Source organism: Coptis chinensis, chromosome 9 (genome assembly GCF_015680905.1).
Source record: "Coptis chinensis isolate HL-2020 chromosome 9, ASM1568090v1, whole genome shotgun sequence".
Classification (NCBI taxonomy): Eukaryota; Viridiplantae; Streptophyta; class Magnoliopsida; order Ranunculales; family Ranunculaceae; genus Coptis; species Coptis chinensis.
This window is the reverse complement of record NC_141464.1, coordinates 3007516-3030450: the sequence shown is the minus strand read 5'-3', so window position 1 is coordinate 3030450 and position 22935 is coordinate 3007516. Positions and strand designations below refer to the sequence as shown.

The 22935-nt window shown below is 38.9% G+C and overlaps 1 protein-coding gene and 1 non-coding gene across 2 annotated transcripts; one reads left to right on the top strand and one right to left on the bottom strand.

Annotated features, from left to right (window-relative positions):
• Positions 1 to 1435: 1435 nt before the first annotated feature.
• Positions 1436 to 3951, bottom strand: LOC147474402 (uncharacterized). The gene has a single exon (XM_086582659.1). It carries the CDS (start codon positions 3533 to 3535, stop codon positions 1844 to 1846), a length of 1692 nt encoding a protein of 563 aa, XP_086438785.1. The 5' UTR covers positions 3536 to 3951; the 3' UTR covers positions 1436 to 1843.
• Positions 3952 to 22323: 18372 nt separating this feature from the next.
• LOC147474401 (small nucleolar RNA R71) lies at positions 22324 to 22427 on the top strand. Its single transcript, XR_015209984.1, has one exon. It is a non-coding gene; the product is annotated as a small nucleolar RNA R71 (small nucleolar RNA).
• Positions 22428 to 22935: the final 508 nt, after the last annotated feature.

The following is a 22935-nucleotide window of genomic DNA, read 5'->3' as shown; positions in this document are numbered from 1 at the left end:
AATTTGGAACACCCTGAAATTCTTAAAAAGAGCTTTTCAGAGCAAAAGTATGCTTGTGACGAAAAACGTTCTGATGACAGGCCAACATGCCCCTAATCGAATCGAAGCCATCTAAAATTGTGCTGTACATATTTAGGACATGGTATCACTTGCTAGAGGCATGCCAATATGTGCCGACTGAGGAAAGCATGAAACCACATGCTGGATGTGTGTCGACATTTTCTTCTAAACGATAATTCAAGTGATGGTGAAGGTGTGAGTCAGTTGACATTGTTTCTACAGGCAAATTCAAGTAACGGAAACAACGGCATCCTCTCTCAAGTGCACTATTACCTACATATATATGGCTACATTATATGTGCTTGCATATAAGCAGTACAAGGTTATACATTATTTCGAAAGTTGTGAAGTACAAGTCGTTGCCCTTATACCGTAGATGGATTGCAAACCCGCTTGGTGTATCTTGGGTGTTAGTATGAGATGAAGTATAGAACCAACAAAAACAGAAAAAGAAAAAAGGAATTAAGAAGCAGAGCAGTAGTACAAAGGAAGTTAAGGATGAAGCGTGAGAAATATGGACTGGAAAGTGAATTCAAATGATTCGCCTTAAATTGTTTGTTTTCAAAGAGGTCACGAGAGTTAGTCAAGAATGCAGTTGAGGATCGTGAGCAACACTCACATTTCCACTCTCAACTCATGCTCTCTCTCACCAGAACCATTCCATCACAAATCATGGATCCCTACACCTGGAGTGCTTTGTCATCGGTTTCAGCTATAAGTGAAATGTTAAAGTTGAAAAAAAGATTTTTTTTTGCTACTGTTTGGCTTGGTCCTCCAACTCTCCCAGTGGAACAAGTCCACTCAGTATACAGTACCAGTATACAGTACCTTGCAACAATATGATGGTTCGCTTAAAATTCGAGGATTTTCGAATATCAAATTCTACAAAATGTTCGTAGTTGAAGTGTTGAACCACAAACAATTTAGGATCAGAATATCGACTTTCATTCCTTCTCTTGGTTTAATGACAACATTCGAGCTGATGCATAACATATGGCAATATCATTTGAAAAAAAGCAGGCAAAGCTGCCGAAAGAATTCTCAAACATGAGTTAGAGAGTGGATTCCATTTAAATGTTTTTTAAATCCTCCCTTGGCTGGACTGCTGCCTAAAAAAATATTGAGAGCATCCAACAATCCAAAACATGTGATCTCTCATGCAAAGTGTACAAGAAAGCATAGACACCCAAATTATAGCGACCTCTGTAGAGCTTTCACCACTTGGAGTATCCAAACTGCTTAGCTTGTGAGTGAGTCAAATTGTTAACATCTTTCTGCTCTTTCTACGTTACCAAGTTCAATGTATTACCAATTTTGGTAAAAAGGAATCGGGTACAGAAATGAACTGTACAAGAGAACTATAGCTAGGAACATGTTTACACAATTTTGCTAATGTCAATTCAAAGAAACAAACAAAAAGCATATTAAAATCTACCTTTTACCACATTGTTGCTGCTGCTGCTGGTGCAAGAGGACAGAATATGTTTGCATCTTAAAAAAATGAGAATGAAAAGGCAGAAGTACAAAGATTGATGGAATAAGACTGAAAGCAAGAGATTTTCAATTTTCAATCGCAACAGCGCCAACTATAAGAGTAGCGCTGCTACTACTGTGAGAAGAAAGTGAAGTAGTTAACTACTCTCGAGTCTTGAAACAGCCCCAAGAATAATATGTACTCTTCTCTGACTCGACTCAGACATCTGCTGTGATTTACATCACATCATACTGGGATCATAAAAGACTATAAACTGAAATTTTATGCGGGAAATTGACTCTCAACTGTTTAAGTAGCTGAATTGTGAGAAGAAGATGCATGATCCATTGGTTGTTCATTGATGTATTCGGAATTGAAACCACCACCACCGACTTCTTCTTCCATCAGGGGCAATTCGTTGAGATCGAATTTAAACACTATCTTATTGCCTCCTTCTCCTTCCACCTGTGATGCCACTGAGCTTGTTGTAGTAGTAGTAGTAGGAGGAAATGGAGCTTCAGCAGGAATGGCACCATTCCAGTGACATCTCTTGTGGCCACCAAGAGCTTGACCCGTTGGGAATGACTTCATGCAGATCTGACATTTATGTGATTGCTTTGATTCTGTGTCATCACCCATTTCCATAAAATCCCCATTTGCGAGCTCACACTGTTCCTGCTCCTCAACCTCCTCTACTGCTGTTGCATTGAATTTGTTATGGCTGGACCTGTGACCACCCAATGCCTGGTGGGAAGGGAAGCACTTGTTGCAAGTGGTGCACTTGTATCTCTCGCAGCTGTTTGCGTCTAACTGCTGCTTGGATTCCAGCTGACCAGCTCTATCTAGATCTCTCAGCTTCATTTTCTTCTTCTTTTTCATTACCATCTTCCTTCCATTACCTAATCTTACTGGTGAATTGGTTTTCTCCAAAACGTAGTCCCGAGAACCATCTGAACAGCTCAATCCACCAAAATCCTTCATGTTTTCATATTCTTCTTGATCTTGATCAACCCTAATTCCACCTCTTGTCATCTTCAGTTCCTCCCCGACTGAGTATCCCCATCCTCCAATTTTATGCTTCTTGGATATAGAACCAATAAAGTTTCCATCAGCTTGAGCTTGAAACTCGTCACTGGGCCGCTTCTTCTTCTTCTTCTTCTTCTTGTTCGTGTGCTGATCTGAACCTTTAAAATTATTTGACAGGTGCGTCTTGTCTGATTCTTCGCTTTTAGGCTTGTTGGTCAAGGAAGATTCTAGAGACTCTCCACGGGAGAGCAACATGAGATCAAACACAGCTTCGGGTATGTTTTCTTGTTCATGAGCAGCAGAAGAGGCTGAAGTCGCACTGACAAGACTTTTTCGACCTCGCTTCGCAGTGACAGACCAGGTTGGTAGACGGAAAGCTGGCCTCTCAATCTCAGAAGAAGCAGCAACGCCCTTAGGGGTGGGCGGCGAATTAGAAGAAGTAGAAGAAGTGATTCTTGGTAACGCCAGCGGAGGTCGAATCCCCCTCCACGACCTATCCGGGTGACATCTCATGTGACCAAACAGTGACTTCAAGGAAGGGAACTTCTTACCACATATAGTACAGATAGGAGGAGGGTCGTTCTTGTTCTTGTTCTTGTTCTTGTTTTGAGTATTAGATTTGAGCTTGGTGTTTAGATCATCTTCATCGTCTTCATCCTCGTCTTCTAGCTGTTCTCGTTTAATAGCCTGCTGATTGTGAACTCTCATATGACCTCCTAAAGCTCTACCTGAGCTGAAACCCTTGTTACAAATCTCGCAAATACGTTTGTCGGCAGCTGCTTCTTCTTCAATAGGATTGGCAATCTTGAACTTAATCCTCAATCCCCTTTCTTTCGCTACCTTCGAGTTAGAGTTAAGCAAGAAGGCAGCTTCTTCTTCTTCTTGTTCTTCTTCTTCAGCTTGTGAACGCGATGGCGATGGTGAGGAGCCATCGAAATGCTGCTGAATATGGAGTTCATGTTCATCCATGGACATAAAGATTGAAACAGAAAAAAAAAAAAAAACCAAAAGAAAAATAATAGCTTGAGAGAAAATAGACCTAGCTAATATATCTTGAGACTAATAGCAGCAGCTAGCTACTACGCAAAGGAAAGACTGCAAGAAATAGGGTTTTGAGGATCAAGATGTTGGGCTACTACTAAGCTGGGGCAGCAATCAAAAAGAGTGGTGGGTAAGGAATATGGAGCTAGTCATCAGAGTCAATGGACAAAACACAGAAGAAGAGCAAGAGAGAATCGATCTCAAGATTTTACAAGAAAACTAGAAGAGCCTGTCTGCTGCTAAACACCAATATCAACGCACCACTCCTCTCTAGCTGATTTTTCTCTCTCTCTCTCTAATAAGTTTGACGGTCAAGTTTTTAGTCTTTTGCTGCCTTCTTTTTTCTTTTTTCCTTTTTAATCACATATTATAAGCCAATAGGAATTGAGAAAATTGATTTTTTAGTGTTTCTTTTTTTTCATATTGGGATTTTGGGTCTAAACAAAATCTCAATCAAAATGGGAAAGATACTGAGAGTGGGATGGCGGAATAGGAAAGTGTTAACTAAAGGATATTTTGTTTTTTTGTTTTTTATTTTTTATTTTGGGGAATATTGATTTAGTTTTTGGATATGTAAAATGCGTGACATGCCTAGAATTTCTGTGTTGGAAAAAAAACATTGGTTTTGATATTGTAGAATAGAAATTGAAGTGATTAATATAATATAGAAAGGAGCACTGAATCTTTAATTCTATCATTAATTCTATCATAACTATTGATTGAATTGAATTGAAATTTTAATGAATGAATTTTAAATCACTTAAGGAAACTCTTCGGTTATCAAATCTTTTGTATTTATCCTCATTTTTTCTCTCTCTCTCTCTCTGTGAATTCAATTTCCAATTACCACAATCTCCATAACAAAACTAACCCCAAACACTTTTCTACTACTACTAATCTACTACTACAAATATTCTATCTACATGCCATTTTAGTTAATACACATATGATTGGCACATTTTGTAAATTTAACAGGAGAGAAGGTACTTGCTACGATATCTTGGAAGATCACTTCCCCTATACCAACGCTTTGCTGAATTTTTTAAGGATAAAAATAATGAATGAGAATGAACCCCCTATTGAAAACCAATTATCTGAGTAGATTGGAGATCAAGTGCAACTTGACGATTGAAGACATACCTTTCTATTTTTAGTTGATTTTTAAATTTCAGTTAGTTGTTTTTTTTTTTTTTTTTTTTTTTTTTTTTTTTTTTTTTTTTTTTTAAATTAGTTTTTATGTACTTTTGTCTAAAGTACGTAAAAATTCTATGACAGGACATTTGTTTATTATTTTTTATGCTACAACTATTTTTAAATAAATTTATGTTCTATAATTTTGACAATGCCCATTTTATATGTTAGCTTAGATAAATTAAGATTGACGATGTATAATATGTTGTAATGTATGAAATTTGATCTTCACATTTATATATTGTGTTGGGAATATTGTGTTTGGAATGACTATTATTTTGGTTTTGTGAAATACTTGAGCCAAATTTTTTTAACAAAAATGGTATGGGAAATTGATGTGAGAATTCTTAGCAACCAAACAACATGTGAGAAATTGACAGTGAGAATTACTGAGAATTCTCACAGTTTGCCAAACAACCATAATTCTTGCATAATCATGAGAATCAGATTCCATTAGAATTCTAACTCTCACGAGAATTCCATTTCTTGTTTCCAAACGCACCCTTACTCCCTCACACTATCACATCTCACCACAATCTCCAGGACCTGACCTCACCACATTTCTCTATTTTAATATTAATTTTACAATTTTCATGTATTAGTTCTTGTGTTTTCTTTTTTTTCTTCTTAAATGTTAAATGTTATGTCACTAATTAGTATTTGTGAAAAATTGACGCTAAGGTCAATGATCAAGGTGAGTTGTGGGTCGGGTTTGGGATGAATTTTAATTCATAAAGATTAGATTGTGGTAGAGTATATATACTACAACAAATATGAGCTTTTGTAGCATGCTTTTTGCAACATTTTCAGGTGAACGTTACGCACGACACACATTTGTAATTCTTTTTTACAAAATATTATTGATTATAAAATATCATATTGTTTTGTATCATTTTATTACTTAATGCTACAAATTTTAGTTGACTTACAACGTGTGTCTATAAAATGTTACAAAATTTTGTTGGGGTTGCAATATTTTTTTTCATGAAATGTTACAATTTTTTTTTAGGTTTTGTAACATTTTCACTTAAAAAGTTACAAATAACAAGTAGACATTGTTTGTCACATATTTTGAGAAATGTTTCATAGATGAAAATGGAAGAAATCGAAAAAGCACCTAAGTACAAACTGGTGCCCGGATTTTTCTTTCGGCAAATACGAAATTTGTGAAATATATTGTCCGAAATAATTAAATACGTATTTCACCCAAAAAGGTGAGAAATAACCGCCAAAAACTCACAGCTCTCAAAACTAACTCTTTTTTCTTGCTAGAACAAACTCTCAACTCTCAAAACCTCTCAAATCTCAAAACTCTTAAAAATGAGTGGAAGACTGAGAACGCAATAAATGGAGAACAATCTTATTTGGTAGAAAGTTAACTTATTAGTTTGTTAGAAATTTGGCGGAAATAAGGAAACCGTATATATATGGTTATGAGTTGAAATGAGATGGAATTTGTTTTAGGAATCTCTTTACACCACACGTACTCTTCAATGAAAGGATCAAGGATGCATACAATATGAAACATGCTCAGAGTTAGCTCGGACTTGGGTCGTGTTGTGCTTTCCCTGGCCGGGCTTGAGTCCATTTCGAGCTCCACAAACTTTTGTGCCAGACCAGCCTTGTCGTGGTCGAGCTCGGTCGTGCATAAACTTCAAAACCAAAACCCTAATTCAGCTTTATGCTTCAACATAGCTTAATTTCAAAACCAAAACCCAAGAGCAGACACAATTATTTTAGTAAATTGAAAAACAAAAAAAATCAAATAACATTTCTTTTTTCTTTTTCATCGATAATTAAGCAGAGCACAAAAAATGAAAATTTTAATCACTACGGTGAATCTATCAATTATCCTTGACTCTTGGTTGTGCATGTTTTATGATCATACCGTAGATAGCAAAAAGACGCATACAAAGATTACATAATTTGTTTAAGAATAACTATGATAAGTACGTACACATTTTTATTTAGTTATTTAATAAGTTATTTTTTTGGGTGAACTACCCCCCCTAGATGAGCCAATTAGGATTTCCCCCCCACTAGATGGGAAATTAGGGTCTCCCCCCTAAATACACATAAAATTTCGGTCAACCCACTTTGACTTTTTTTTTTGTGTGTATTTAGGGGAGACCCTAATTTCTCATCTAGGGGAATCCTAATTGGCTCATCTAGTTGGGGTAATACTAGTTAACCCTATTTTTTTTAATAAATAATTTTTATTCAATTGGTTGCAAAATGTGGTACAAATGTGAGAGAGAAGCTACTTCTTTACCAGCAGATTGAGATGTAGATGACCAAGCCCATTTAGTTATTTATATAGCTCATGAATACAATCCAAGTCCTTAACAAACAAGCAGTGGTGGAGCCACATGGTGACTCGGGGTGGTGTAAAGGTTATATTTTGTTAACCTTACTGATATAGGTAATCTTTGGGGAGAAAGGTGTTTAAGGGATTGAATTGATCGAGTTCGTATGGACAAACTGCCTACATATCAAGTTCTCTTATGCTAGGGGGAGACTTGAATCAAGTCAGACGTAGTTCCTCATCCTCTTTATATAGACAAGGTGTCTACGCCTCTCGCATTCCCGTGTCAGGTCAGATCCAGGTTTTCAGGTCACTTCCCAGCCTTGATTGCGAGTTATGGACATTTATCATGAAGCGTGCCTGAAGCTCCGACCTTGATGGCTATAATAAAGACATACGTTATGAGCCGTTGTGGAATGAGAGGAGTGAGCACTATGTAGGTTACTTCTGGATGAGAACGTCCATTCGCCTCGAATCACTTTGAAGAGAGCTCGCAGGACGAAGGTGTGAGATCGATTGGTGGTGAGGTTGCTCTAGACGTGAGTTGAATATGTTGCTTGCCTGATTCGAGTCACTATGAAGCGAGCTTTGAGGACGAAGATACGAGGTCGGTTGGTAGTTTTGTATGTGCTGGACACATGTTTAGTATCCATTGGTTGTGAATATTATTCTCTCAGTAGGTCGCTATAGCTGAAATAATGATCTGTTGAGAGAGAATGGTGGCATGTGTATGGCACATGTGAGGGTGTGGGCATTTTTGAAACTAGATCTGAACCGCTTCATCTTCGGGTGGGTGAAATTATCACGTACTTGAAAAGACCACGCATAGGAAGACGTGTCAGTCTAGGTTTTGGTGCAATGATGATTTGCGTTAGAAACTGAACGGGCGGCTTGTATAAGACGTTTTTTGGGAACTGAAAGGGTAGTTTTTTATCCATTCTCTCCAGCTTTGTTAGAACGTAGACTGCTCAGGTTAGTCTTTCTTGCATTTTTGTTTTCGCTTTTCTTCTTTCAGTAGGTTTATATCAGAGTTCCGTCAAGTAAAAAGGTTTTAAAAATGTCTAACTCTGAAGATACTCGGTCCGACGAGTTGATAGAGAGATCACTAGGGTTCAAGGATATGGTAGAGGAAGAGGTTTCTGGATCTATTGTTGCCATTTCGAGTGGTGACCTTGTGGAGGATGGTTTTTCTTTTAGTAGTTTAATTTACCAGCCAGTGTTGTAAATAGGAGTGCCATCACGAATTTTGCAGATATTAGGTCGGGATTCGACATTAACATCCCCGACCTGGAGATTCACAACCTGAGTAATGTAGATAACATGTTTAGTAGTAGTTTTATACTGATAAATTGAGGGGTTGTTGTGTGTATAGGACAATCGAGAGCGGGGCTGCGTTTGCCATTCTCGAAATTGACTTGTGAGATTCTTAACTTCTGTGGGAAGGCTCCATGTCAGTTCGTTGGGAACAGTTGGAGGCTGTTAAGGGTATTTGACCTGTTGAACGAGTCAGGGGAGTACGATATAAGACTTGATGATGTGTTTGAGCACTTCGCTGTGAAGCGATCTAGGTCGAACAATTTTAGTTTTTAGACTATATATAACTGGTAAGTCTTCTGTTCTGGATGGGGTAAGCAACGAGTCTTGGGAGCAAAGACCGTTGTTGTTAAGGGGTGACTACTGTGTCACTGGAAGTAGATTGAGGTGTAGGAGTTGTAACTTTGATGGTACGTTTGTACTGTTGTTTGCTTTTGTAATGTTTTATTGTTTCTTTTCTCTTGGTAATACTGACTTTGGTTGTTGTTTGTGTCTGCGGACGTTGTTATTTCAAACCGGAGGTTTCGTGGGGAGATCAAGAGGTTTGCCAGACTTCAGCGATCTGAGAAAATGGATTTTCTTGCAGTTGTCTCGGGCTATTTCACTGAGCGTGGGGGTGAAGGTGTTAGGTCGAGGAGACTGCAACAAAAAAAAAGAGCGCGAGTTGCTGGTGTGATAAGTTCAGAGGTTGAATCAGGAATGGAGAGAGAGATGAGTGACTTGATGACTTGGGAAGATCACCGCAGAAGTCGAAATGGGCCAGTGAAGGTGGGAGGTAATGATGGTAGTTTTGGGGGCTGGTGGTGAGTAAGCCCGAACTAGACCGCGGTCTTGTGGGGGCTCGAGAGGTCGCTGCTAGGGAGCTTGGGAGGCAGCAGAAGGAGAGCTCCCTGCTGATGATGGATGACATTGTTGTCGCGGTTTGTGAGCCTCATCTGAAGAGGAAATCTGGTCCGTCTGACACTAGGCCTGGTAAAAGTGCCAGGGTGGAGAGTGGTCGACCTGCCCTTGTGGTTGAGCGAACTGGTGAGCATCCTTTGTCTGCTCATAGGTCAAGGCCTACGCCCGATCTTGATAGCTTGGATCTAGAGGCTTCTAAGGCCAGTCATAGTCAGGTCGCTGCCCCTGGTGCACGCATCCCGGCCGTGAGGGTGAGAGTTCCCAGTAAGTCTAGTGGGAAAGCTGTGATGAGTCAGGACGAACTGGACCGTAACCTGGTGTACACTGATGATCATGGGAAAAAGCAAACTGTCCTACGTTCTGACTGCAGTTATAAGTCCGCTCCTGTTGCGGGTTGTCTGCTTGAGAGTATCGCTCTGGATGGTGATCGGAGTGATCTTGATAGCAAAAGTTTGAAGGAAAATCTGAGGTTGATGGATCTGTCTCAATGCTTGGTAAGTGTTGTAGGGTTTTATCTTGTCTTTTGTAGTTGATTTGTTTGCATCCTGATGTTCGTCACTTTCTCACTTTGTGTAGATGATTAGTGGGTACTGTAAGCTTAAAGAGATTGCTGAGATTGCCGAGTCATAAAAGGTTGTGGTTGACGAATTGAGAGAAGAGCTGAAGAACGTTCAACTTGTTCAAGTAGTTGAGAAAAAAAAGTTTGATGAAATGAAGTCGAAGTACCAGGACGCTTGCTTGGATAAGGTTATGGTGGGTAATGAACTTGCTCAAGTGGGTATTGAACTTGCTCAAGTGAAAGCGGAGGTCGTGACAGTCACGAACTATGCAAAACGCTGTAAGAAGGTCGCCCAAGAAGCGAATGAAGCTTACAACTCTCTGGATTTTGACTTTGTGAGAAAGCGTATTCAACTTTGAAGGAGTAACATGAATGTGGGGCTCCAGGTACACCAGTGCTAGACTTACCTAGAGATGCATGTGATGTTCCTCCTTTGGGCCCTTCTTCTTTAGTGATTGTGGATAGCCTGCTTGATCGAACCGTTGCTGGTACTTCTTCTGAACCTGCTGCTAGAGCCATTGTGGAAAGCATACTTGATCCCTTGGGTCGTTGAAAATTTGGAAAATGTGTCTTAGCCTTGTCACCCTCGATTGATTGTTTCTCTTTGTTCCTTATATTTCTTGATGTAAGTGGTATTAATATAATAAAGCTGGTCTCCTGGGCTTGCCTGGGCAGTTCGCCTTTTATATTTGTTGTGGCATGGGCTAGATACATTAAGAGTTGTTAACCTGAGGTGACCTAGGCAGTTCGCCTTTAGTGTTTGCTTTAATTTTGGTATTTAGACGAGCTGGTTTCCACATAAGTGGCAGTTTGGTAGTTTTAAAGAACTGGCTTCCTGAGTATGTTCAGTGATAAGCTATAAAATGCTAGTTTTACCAAAGAATAAAGCTCGCGAGAACTCTAAACGCTAGTAAAACTAGAGTAAAAATGTTTGCTATTAAGCTTTATCAAAGTTTCTACTCTCAATCCTATTGAGATATAGTGGAGTAGATGATTCGTTCCACTCCTAATTCTTTAGCATGCGATGTTTCATAACCTAATCAGTCTTATCTAAAATCTAGTGAGAGTGAGAGATTTACGACTTATACTATGATGCAAATACGCATAACAAGATACTAACTATAATTGATTCAAACTACGGAAATACTACGTTGATTTTATAATAAGGAATTAGGGGGGATTGATTCCACCTTAATTCAACTTAATTTACTAACGACAAATCGTCGTAATCCGAATTGAACTGCTTCGTAGAACAATTGGTTCATCCTAATCCCTAATTATACATGGCATTTCTACCAATTCATAACTAGCATGTGAACGATCAAACCCATTCTCATGGTGAACTAATCATTTCTAGAGTGGAAAGGAAATTACGACTACTCTACGCTAATCGAGAATCAAGCTTTCATCAAGGTTTCTCAACCCCCTCTAATGGAGGTTTAGCCGAGAATCATTACGCTATCATTTCCATATGAAATTGAATACGACATAATATAAAGATTCTAACTTTATGCAATTTAACTAAACAATAATCCAACCCAAAATCAATAACTACAAAATGAATAACAAACAATAAATGAAATTAGATCTAACAAATTTAAATGACAAAATCGAATTTGATCAATAATAAACTATTTTATTTATCTAATCAAGCAATAACAATATTCAATACTCTAATTAAAACAAGAAGAACAACTAAGGGTAAATTTAACTTCGATATTGATGCTAAGGGTAAAACTTCAAAATGGCTACTCTGATTAAAACTAGATCTATAAGCTATTCTAATGGTTACTTTCTATCCTAAGCTACTAGATATCTTAAGCTTTAAGTCTTCTTTGTTGATATGGAGGAAATCAGATCCAAAATCGTGCATGGGCTTGGAGCCATGTTTTGGGCCGGAGAATCAGGCCCAAAACCCAATTTCTTCAGTCCAAAAAGGGCTCTTCAGCTGGATTTGGCTTCAAAAGACTTTTAGTCCATTTCTACTCCTCTGATTAGGCCAAAGCTTGGACCATTGGAAAGGTCTTTCCGAGCCGGCCGTTTTGACATAAGGTAGGCCCAATTCCAAGGTCTGAGTTCAAAAGATACGGTCTTCGGAAGTTCTACTGACTTTGTGCACTATTTCTGCCCGCGTGGACTTTGACTTTTCAGCTTTTGACTGGGCTTTACAAAGGCTTTTTCTCCTTGAATCTCGGCCTTTAATCATATAACTTCTTAGCAACCAACCCCTTGCTCCTTTTATCTCGCCAAAAAGTGGCACGGTTTCGCACATAATTGACTTTCTTGCACGAAATACATAAAAACACGTGAATCGGCATTAACTCTTATTTATTACTCGCATAATTGGTCTAAAAGTTATGATGGTAAAGGGTTTAAAACTACATTTTTGGCCTCTTATCAAACCACCCCAAACAGCATTTTGCTTGTCCTCAAGCAAATATGAGAAATTAGAATAAGTGACCAAAAATGGAGTTCTAACTACTCTCGTTTCGCTGAGTGCGATTGCATTGGCCATATGCAACAAGACCTTAAACCACTAGGAATTCCCTAGAGGATGAGTTATAGCCTCGTGAGAGTTTTCCAGTGAAGGTACTCACAAACTTCATCTATACTACAACGACTAAGAAATAAAACTATTGTTTCCTTATCTATGCCTCAATTATCTATACATCTCACTAGCAATGAATACAGAATAATCAAGTCAAAACTTTTTTTTTTTGAAGAGTTTGCTGGGGTTAAGGCAGAGCCCCACCTGTTTATTGCACATAGAGAAGCATTACATACCCTCCCTAAGAGTATGGTCATTAGAAGGAGGTACACATAACCTAAGGCATCAAACCTAAAACACTTGGGATTTCTCCCTACACTGGCATAAAACCACAATCAGCAACCCCATCAACCATAGTCTGAGGGACCATCTGCCTTCAATCCACAAGCCCCAATCAAGGGAGCATACAAAGACTACAACAGGCATGAAGCCCTCACACAAATGACATTACACATACCACAAGCAAGTATTCATAGGAATCATCTCATTTGATCTCCTACTTTTTAGCCTTCAATTGCTTTACTATCTTAGGATGATCTTTCCTAAGATGAAGTTGCGTTTTCTCATAGTCACAGAAAAAACACCCACAAGCACAACACACATATGTGAGTCCCATAGTGTCGTCCCAAAACTCTTTTGTGTAATCTTCAAGATACCTCTTTTTGTTTTTGGTTAGTGAATTTACCTTCTTCATCATTGCGAGAGTAGGCTCAATTTCTCCCGAAGAACGTTCTTGAATTCTTTTGCTTCCTTTACAGTTGACCAATCCGCTGAAGACGTTTCATACCTCGACCTGTTTTTAGGCAAGTGGTCATTAAATATTTCTTCCTCATAATCTGATAGGTCATCCATATCATCTACCTCCTCATTTTCAGCAACTAACCCTTCGTACATATTTCTTTCTCGGCTATTGGGTAGTTGGGGAAGAGAAGTAATCCTATTCCCTTTTTCTGCTTCCCTTACCTTCTCTGTACCTTTGACTGATCTATTTACTACTGTCCATTCAGTACCCGTATTCACTGCATTCACCAAGCTTGCGATGTTCGTACTTACTGATTACCTTCAAGATTCTCCCTTACAGCATTGTTATCCCATACCACTATAGCCTGACTATTCTCTGTAGCTCTATCTTGTTCATGAAAAACCCCCTGTCCCTCTTCAACCTCTAGATCTACTGGTGTTTCCTCCACTGGACTTGGTATTTCCCTAGATGTAGAACCTACATTCAAACCTCTATTTACTTCTTGCGGTGTACTCTTTCTTACCCAAACTTGGGTGGGTTTCTCCGGACATTTGTTCTCCTTGTGACCATATTTTTTGCATAGAGCACATGAAATAGGAACCCATGGATATTCCAGCTTTATAGTTACCTCTTTTCCCAGCATTTTAACTTTAACTTCAGTTCTAAAATCAAGTCAAAACTTAAACTAATATATGCATAATAATCAGTCATCTATGAATAAACAAATATACAATGAGTAATACTATGAAATGCAGTAACAGGTTCGTTTATGAAAACTCGGAATAACGTCCTTAAGTAGGTTCTCACATATAAGTCAAGATACAAACACTCTGATTTTCCCACTCAAGTTTCGCTACTCCAGTGTGCAGTGGCCACACTTTACCTTACAATCTCAATGACACACAAGGAAGTCGGAGTCGATCAAACACATCTGCCACTTACTATCACACTAACCTATTCCTAATTGAGCTAGAGGTCTTTATTAGGTGTCATGGGATTAGGAGATGGTTTAAGAAGGAAGGAAATGGATATTCAAAAAGGACAAGTCGAGAGATAATAGAGTCTTCATATTATATAACTAGAGAAAACCTTGTTATTTACTTTTGCTTCAACACTTTGTTCCCTCCTTAGCCATATTTTTCTTTTTCTTTTGCTTTTGACTCCCTTTTATTCTATTTTTGGAGTTTTTATTTTATTTCTATTTTTATTTTTATTTTTTTCTTTTCTTTGGATGGAAACTTCTTTTCTTTTTCTTTTCTGAAGCAACTACTAATTTTTGTTTACACAAGTTTTTCTCTTCTTCTTCCTTCACTCATTATATTCTCAGACTTATTCTAAATTGGGTAGGTTAATTTTTTTATTTTGTTTTGTTTTGTAACAGGGTAAAGGATTTGTGGTTTATGAAAGGCTAAAGAAAGGCTCAGAGGGGCGACTAGCGGAAAATAATTTATAGGTTTGAATTTTTGGCTATATCGATCCAAAGAGGGCCTAAATTCTTGCTTAGGATATGGTTTAGTGATCAAGCAAGTGGACGTGTGATTTCTTTATCCAGATTTTACTTCTCCCTTGTGTCATTTCTCAAATGTTTCACTCATATAAGGCTTTAGGCTATATTCTCACAGGGTTTGTAGAATAAGTACTCTAGCCTAGATTTCGGAAACTTACTGCCAAACAATCATAGATACTCATGTAATATATTTATAGATAGATGCAAAGATTATTACCTACATATTAACCTAAGTTTCTAAAAACTATTCTAATGCAAAAGCTACGTGCGACTTCTAGATTATTAAGAGCATAGAGAAAGAAAACAATACCAATATTCCTAAGTGTATAGCATAAACTTTTTATTTATATTTTTGAATTTTTGAAATTTTACTAGAAAACAAGTGCATATATTATACATATCTATATCCTAACAGATGCCTTAATTACTATACACGTGTTTCTATGCCCACCCCCAAACAAGAAATATGCTTTGTCCTCAAAGTATTTAAATAGATAGGGTAGGAAAAATACCATGGAAACGCGTGAAATTCTGGAACATCTGCAAAACCAGGTTATAACATACTAATATAGAAAAGAAAACTGACGCAACTCTGTAAGAGTTCCACCCATGATGGGGTTAACAAAAATTAAATTGCTTGGGACATAAGCAGACACTAACTGTAACTACAAACTTACCTTATCTCCCGCTTTTATTCATCATTCTCCTCATCCTCTCCTTCTATAAAGAAGTGAGGTTCCTTCGCGTCCTGCCATGCCATGATAACTTGCCGGGCTTCCGCCATTTATCATCTATTATTGCTAACCTATTAAGCGATGCGCATTGCGTCCGGGGTGTAGGGTGCAACGATGAGGTTGTATCCTCCACCCTGCCAAGTCATTACGCGGAAAGATCGAATAATACTATTGGTGGGTACGATTGTCGACCGTAATCCAATCCGTGAAACGTGTACAAAAAATAGGGAAGAAACATAGCATAATACGTGAAATTAGAACAGGCATAAGAAGGTACTTATGCCTCATGCTATGGGATCGTGCTAAACTAAACATCAAGGTTCTGGGAAGGTCATAGAACATACGTCCCGTGGCTAAAGTAAGGAAGGCGGCGCAAGTGGCATCATTCACGTAAGAAAACGCCATTCCCCTAAAATGTTTAGCATGATCCAAAACATAACAGTTCCTATGTTCATGGACAGGCTACCAAAGGCGACGTTATATTCTCCTTGGTCCTCGATACGGAAAATGCCTGCCCCATAAGCCTCATGCAAAAACTCGTATGTGTAGACATACATATTATCTACCCAATAGCATCATGGGTCTTGTATTTCAGCTGGCATAGCAAGTCCAAGAACAAATGCTAGCAAAAACCTGGTAATTTCCATTGGTTCATTGTCAATGTTGATGGAGAACACTTGTTCTCCATCCGGTCTCTCAAAGAACATGCAATTATCATAGAAATAATATGCAAGTGTTGGAGAATAAAGTTCATCAGGTCTTACCATTAGCGGTTCCCAGCCTACGTGTGTGATCACCTTGCGAAACCATGGACCAAAATATCGCCGATATATCACAGATATATATATCGGTATTTTGGTACACCGATATCGATATTTCCGACATATATCCACCGAATATAGAACCCTTTTTTCCTCGATATATATCTGAATTTCCGATATAAAACTTTATATCGCCGATATAATCGATATTTACGATATATATCGGTTGACTTTTTGACCATTTTTTTAATATAAATATGATATTTTCAATATATTTCCAATATATCCGATATTTTCGATATTTTAAATAGTTTGGACTGGTCACCAAAAAAATGGATATATCCGATATATATTGGTTTTTGGGTACACTGATATATTCATCGATATCGATAATTTGGGCCTTGCGCGAAACCAAGCACCATAAGTGGTGCTTTGGAACAAATCTTTGAAAGACTGTTCCGGTATTATCGTTGGAGATGTTATCTCAAAACTACGCTCTGGAACAGCTGCAAATGATCCGGGAACAACCCGCAGAAAACTGGAAATTTTTGTGTCTACGGAGGTCGTAGGCAGTGTGTTTTCGCGGAAAGTGCACTCGATGATTTTCGAGTTCTGATACTCTAAAGCGCAGGTGCGCTTTGTGCGAAGCGCGAGTCGCTCGACTAGAATTCGGCGATCTTTAAAGCAAAGGCGCTTGCGCTTCTCAAGGCGAAGGTGCGCCCGAATTTCTTGAGTTGTGAAAATGGTGAAGAACAAATGGGAAACGAGGGAGTGAAAGGTGAGAGATGGATGTGAGTTGTAGTGTGGGTTGTGAGTGTAGAATGAATGAAGTTTTTATAGGTTTTAAATTGTTAAAACGAATCGGAAAGTTGCCAAAAAGCATTAAGGCATTTTTCCGAAAATAATAAAATTTCCAAACCCGAAAACGGAAACAAATCATATTCTTGATTCTAAAACAACCCTAATATCTTTTAGGTTGAATTTAGGATAGAAACTGCCTAACTTCTCTAGATTTCATCCTATCCAATATCTATTCATAGATATGCCCATATTGGCAATATTTTCAACCCCTACTCCAAAACAACTTCTAAACTTGATGATCATATACAAATCATGGTAGAATAAATAATAACCACCTCCAAACAATTTGGGAAGGTGGGATCCATAATAACAACCACGCACAATTTAAAAAGAACCACATTATATTAATATTGGCATTCAAACAACTTTTCACTACAAAATTCAAATTTATCTACGGAATTCATAAACTTTACATCGAAAGGAAATAAAAACCATTAAAACTACAAATAAAATATCATCAACCTATACAATCCCTAAACACGTCGCTACTTGTAGCGGATGGCACACGCTCAGGAGATGGCTCCTGAGCTCTCGATGGGTCATTGCCTTTCGTCTTTTGGCGACGACGCTCGTGCCTCACAGCTGTATCCTCAGAAAGAGAACTCCCGTGGGGTGGGAAGCGTGCAAGCATATCGGCGTGAAATTGGCGCTGAGATTCCAGCTCAGCCCTCGTTTGTTCCCACTGCTCATCCTCGCGCCGGGTACGACTTTCGAAGTTATGATGCATAGTAGCCTGCCGAGTCCAGAGGTCTTCACAAATAGTATTGAGAGAACGCATGCCATGATGAATCACAACCATGCGTTCTGCATCTGACCTACACCTCTCCAAGGCATCGGCATCAAACATGCCATGTCATCCTCATTCTCCGAGTCATTCTCATTCTCCGAGTCAATCGCTTCGACTACCCTATCCTCAGGCAACCTCCAAACTCATTGGATACATTCCGTATAAATACGAGGATTTCGGTGTTGGTTCAGGCAAATCTTATCAGACGTCGGAGTCGCGTTGAAGGTCATCATGATTTTTGTTATCAAAACAGGGAGAGGTGCAATACTCTTTCCAACTCCCCTAATCATGTTACCCAAAAACTCCAAAATACAGAACTCATACTTCTGCTCCTGGAGTATCCATAGAATGTGGAGGCAGTTCAGACCGATGTCGCTGATTTTCTCCTTCCCTATGACATTCCTACCAATCCACTGAGCTACAACCAACTGGTTGGTTCTGAGGGACGACTGGCGAACACAATGCGAGCTCGCATTGTAGTTCCCTTCGAAAATAGTCGCGTTCATCAACGGCTCGACCCCAGTAAATTGGGAATCCTGTAATGTGGCATCCAGATGGCGTCTAGGCGGAATGCCCAAAATCTCGGCCAACAACTCCGTAGATACTTCACGCCTCCTCCCATCCACCTGAACAAAAATTCTCCTCCCATCCAACTCTCTCGTGTTGTAAAACTGTCGGACCAAATCTTCGTGGTAAAAATTGTCAGTCGAGTACCACAAACTACTCCAGTCTCTACTAACCATCTCGTCACCGTAAAACGGCGCGAAGTGGTCGGCAGTAAACACATGCTCCGGCAAAATTCGACGTCGTTGAGCCATTGGAGTTTTGATATGATTTGAGGTTTGATAGAAGGTGTAGGAAGCAAATAGAAACAACCTCACTAGAAAAACGATGGTGGTGGCGCGGCAGCTCCAAATTTTTGAATTTGTAGTGGTTTTCGGTTGTTTAAATTGGTGGAGGTGGTGGTGGGGGTAGGTAGGAGAAGATTTGGGGTGGGTTTGAACTTTGGGCGTGGGTGTATTTAGGTTTTCTCTTTATTTTTAGTTTTATGTTAGGGTTTAAAGCTTTGTTTTTGTTAATGGCGGTTTGAAGGTGAAGATCGCGAACTGATGGTTTGAAGGTAAGGCGCAGGTGCGCGCGAGTTTGGGCCCAAGCCCAATATGATTTTTCGATTTTTGTTGAGTTTTAGTGCAACTTCAAACTAAATTTGCCGCTTCGTTACCGGTCCGATTTTTGCGAATGAGATATAGAAATGATCAGGAGAGAATTTCCAATCCAATGGAAAATGCCTCGAAGTGCGTGTATGACGTAAGTTATGAGAACTAATGAAATCTAAATTCATAGATTATGTTAACCCAAATCGGAATACAATTAAACGGCGTAAGCAACATAAATGGAAAGTTAAACATTCCAGGATGGAAACACGAACACCCCACCCCCAAACAAATTTTTTACAACAGTTTTAGAAAATTTGTTTTACAGTGGGTCTTTTAACGTCAGATTCCCGAGACTTCCTAGATTATTATGTTTATGATTTAATATTTTTTTTCTTTTTATACATACGGATTAATATAAGAAAAAACAATAAGCAATAAAGACATAATTCACACTATAGAGAAATATGACTCAAAAACTGAGAAAACATGTGCGAGCGGAAACCGTGAATTATGTTAAACGTGGACTTAGGATTCGGTACTTACAGCCACACACTCCATAGGGAGGGCCCGGTTACCTGAATGATGCACTTACCAATATATGGAAGTAAAAGGAAGTACCCCAAACAATAAAGTGAGTCGTTTATAGTCAGATTCTCGAGACTTTATCGAAAACATATGTATGAACATGCAGTTTATCATATATCAACAACCGAAATAGTTGTGGATCGTTCCATAAATAAATATCACAGAAAATATATCCAAACATAATCAAGCACCAAGATTTCCTACGACGCAACTTAGTGAAATGAAAGCGAAGTCGAATAGACCTATAACGTACTCGAGCATGCACCTTCTTCTTCATCTTTGAATGAGAGGGTGTCCTAGTGAATGAGTGTGAAAAATTGAATGGTTGTGGAAGATATGGTGGATATGAATAAGTTTTAGAAGGAAAGAGTGGAAAAAATGAGAATGTGGGTTTAGCACAAAACTCATTCGTGGTGTAGGTAGGAACTGTCTCAATTCTGAAAATGAAAGTATCAAGTGCCTTTCCATTGGGCATTATTTCCGTTTTAGGAGAATTTAGAAATTCATGAAGCACAGGGGAAACAAGAGGGTCCAGTGCAAACTCTATGTTCCTTTGAAAAGGTGGAGGGTGGGGAGTATTGGTGATAGAAGGTGAATGGTTCTCAACTAGAGCTCTCAAGTCCATATCATCAGAAGTCTTGATATATGCAAGACATTCCTCAATAGGTGGGTCAAAAGGATCACTGGGGTAGAGATTAAAAAATTCATCTTCCGTCATAGCGTCAAGGGATGAATGGTTGTTGACAAGAGGGGACTCGCGAAGTGGTAAAGAAGAGGTGCAGAAGAGTTGAAGGAAATCTTCCTCTATTTCCTCTACTACCAAGGAGTCATTGTTAAAGTCGGAATTTCTGAAGGAAAGAATTTTGTGCACCGGATCCTCAGGAAACATGTTTTTGAAATAATCTTGAGCTAAGCTCTCGATCATGCTAATCTCTCCATCGACAGTCGTATTTGGAAACTGCTCCATCGATTTAAAAACATTTACGTCAGCAGAAAGATGGCTAAAAGACATGGACATCGAACTATCGCGGCAGTTTATGAGCGCGTTGGCAGTAGCCAAGAAGGGACGCCCTAAAATGATAGGTACAGAGTTGTTAGTGGCTTCTGTGTCGAGGATAACGACGTCGGCTGGGTAGTAAAAATTTTAGACTTTAACCAGCATGTTTTCAACCACACCCTTAGGATACTTAATAGACCAATCAGCTAATTGCAACGTCATTTTAGTGGGTTGCATCTCTTGTAGACCTATTTGTTTGTATAGATAATATGGGAGTAAGTTAACACTCGCCCCCAAGTCTAATAATGCGGTCGTCGTGTGGGAATCTCTTAAGGTGCATTGTACAGTAGGACGACTAGGGTCCTTGTACTTAACAATTCCATTATGTTCAGATAGAGTTGGGAATTGTTCAGTTAAAAAGGCGTCTCTTGGTATATTGGTCTTACGCCTAGTAGTACACAACTCCTTAAGAAACTTAGCATGGTGTGGTAGCTTTTTAATAGCTTCGAGAAAAGGAAGGTTTATCGTCAGATTTTTAAAAACATCCCTAATCTCTTCATAATTTGTATCCTTGGTCAACATAGCTAATCTCTGGAGAAACGGTGGTTTCTCTCTATATTTTGCATATGGATCAATAGGATGGTTCACCTTGGCTTTATGTTTCTTTGGTTGTGGTTTAACTGGTACCTCTACCGGGGTAGGATCTTCAGTTACTACTTCGGTATTTAGTAAAATATCTTGTGTAGGGACTACTGGTGGGGTAACTACAGGCGTAGTTACTTTGTTATCAACCACTCTACCTGAACGGAGAGTGGTGATGACATTTAGCTCACCAACGTTTTCATTTTTATTACTAGTATTACCGTTTACCTCAAAGGCTGTGTTTGTTGTTTTAGAATTAGGTATCGCTTGACCTGGAAACACACCTTTGGGTTGGGTTTTATCTTGGGTTAATTGTTGGCTTAAATTAGTAATGGATTTTAAAATCTGTTCGTTAGATTGAGCCATGGTTTGGAAAATTTGTTGGCTCACTTGTATGAAGGTGTCAAGACGATCCGGTTGTGTGGGTGTAGTGGTCACGGGTGGTGTGACTGGAACTATTGCACGTTGATTATTAACAGGTGGGTTGTGATAGTTATTATTAACCGGAATGATACCTCTATTAGCATTATAATTATAATTATTATAATTATTATAATTACCTTGTCCTTGTCCTTGTCTATGGAGAGCTTGGTTATAATTGGGCACTGGCCTATTTTGGTTATTAAACTTTGGAGGTGTAACTTGTTGATTATATTGCCAACCGAAGTTAGGATTTTGTCTCCAAGGTGCGTTAGGTTCACTATTAATGGAAGAAACATTGTCTTGCTGTGAACATTGTTGTTCATAGACGAGAGGACAATAGGAGTCGGGATGCTCAAGACTTAGACAGAAATTACATGGATTGGAATTAACATTCATGATGGGGGTAGACTTTTGTTGAACAGAAATAACCTCTACCTTTTTAGTGAGAGATTCAATTAAAGTTTTTAGCTCAGGATCGGGTTTCATCTCAAACATACCGGCGGCCTTAATTGTATTAGAAGAACTAGCGGAGCGGGGGATATCGTCACTACCCCCCCAGTTATTATTACGCTTAGTTTGATATTCTAAAAATTTATAAGCCTCCGAGGCTCCTTTACTTAGGAAACTACCCCCATTCATTATGTCTAGGACTTCTTTATGGTGATGTAGAAGTCCTTTGAAAAAGGCACGAACTAACGTGTCTTTTGCTAGGTTATGGTGTGGACACTCTATAAGAAGATCAGTGAAACGGTTCCAAGCTTCTAAAAATGATTCATGAGGATTCTGTCGAAAAAAATGAATCTTGGAAAGCATTTCATCTGTCTTCAGGGGTGGGTAAAAATGTTCCATAAATAGTTGAACAAGTTTAACCCATGAGTCCACAGAATTAGGCGCTTGGGCAGTTAACCAAGATGCCGCCTTATCGGCTAAAGTGAAGGGAAATACCTTGAGTTTAATTTGTTCAGCACCCATCGTATGATGGTGGAATGTTGTAAGGACTTGTTCCATCCTACGTATGTGCTGATAAGGTTTGTCATGGTCTAGACCATGAAAAACGGGCAACAAATTAAATATATTTGGGGATTCGAAATCCTTTTTGGGTCTGCAAGAACGATGCAAGATTTAGGGCTATCGCTCAAGGCTTTATAAAAGTCAGAGAGAGGAGTCTCTCCTTCTTCACCCATTATTTCAGGTGTTGTGTGTGGTATACTAGTTAGAGGTGTAGTGAGTGGTATACTAGAGAGGCGTGTTTGTTGACGTTGCCATTTAATTACGTTAGGCGTTTTTCTTCGGCCTGATCGTAATCTCATACAAGGCTAAT

Bases quoted from the DNA above. Each gene is read 5' to 3' on its own strand.
- LOC147474402 (XM_086582659.1), bottom strand. From the start codon at position 3,535: ATGTCCATGGATGAACATGAACTCCATATTCAGCAGCATTTCGATGGC.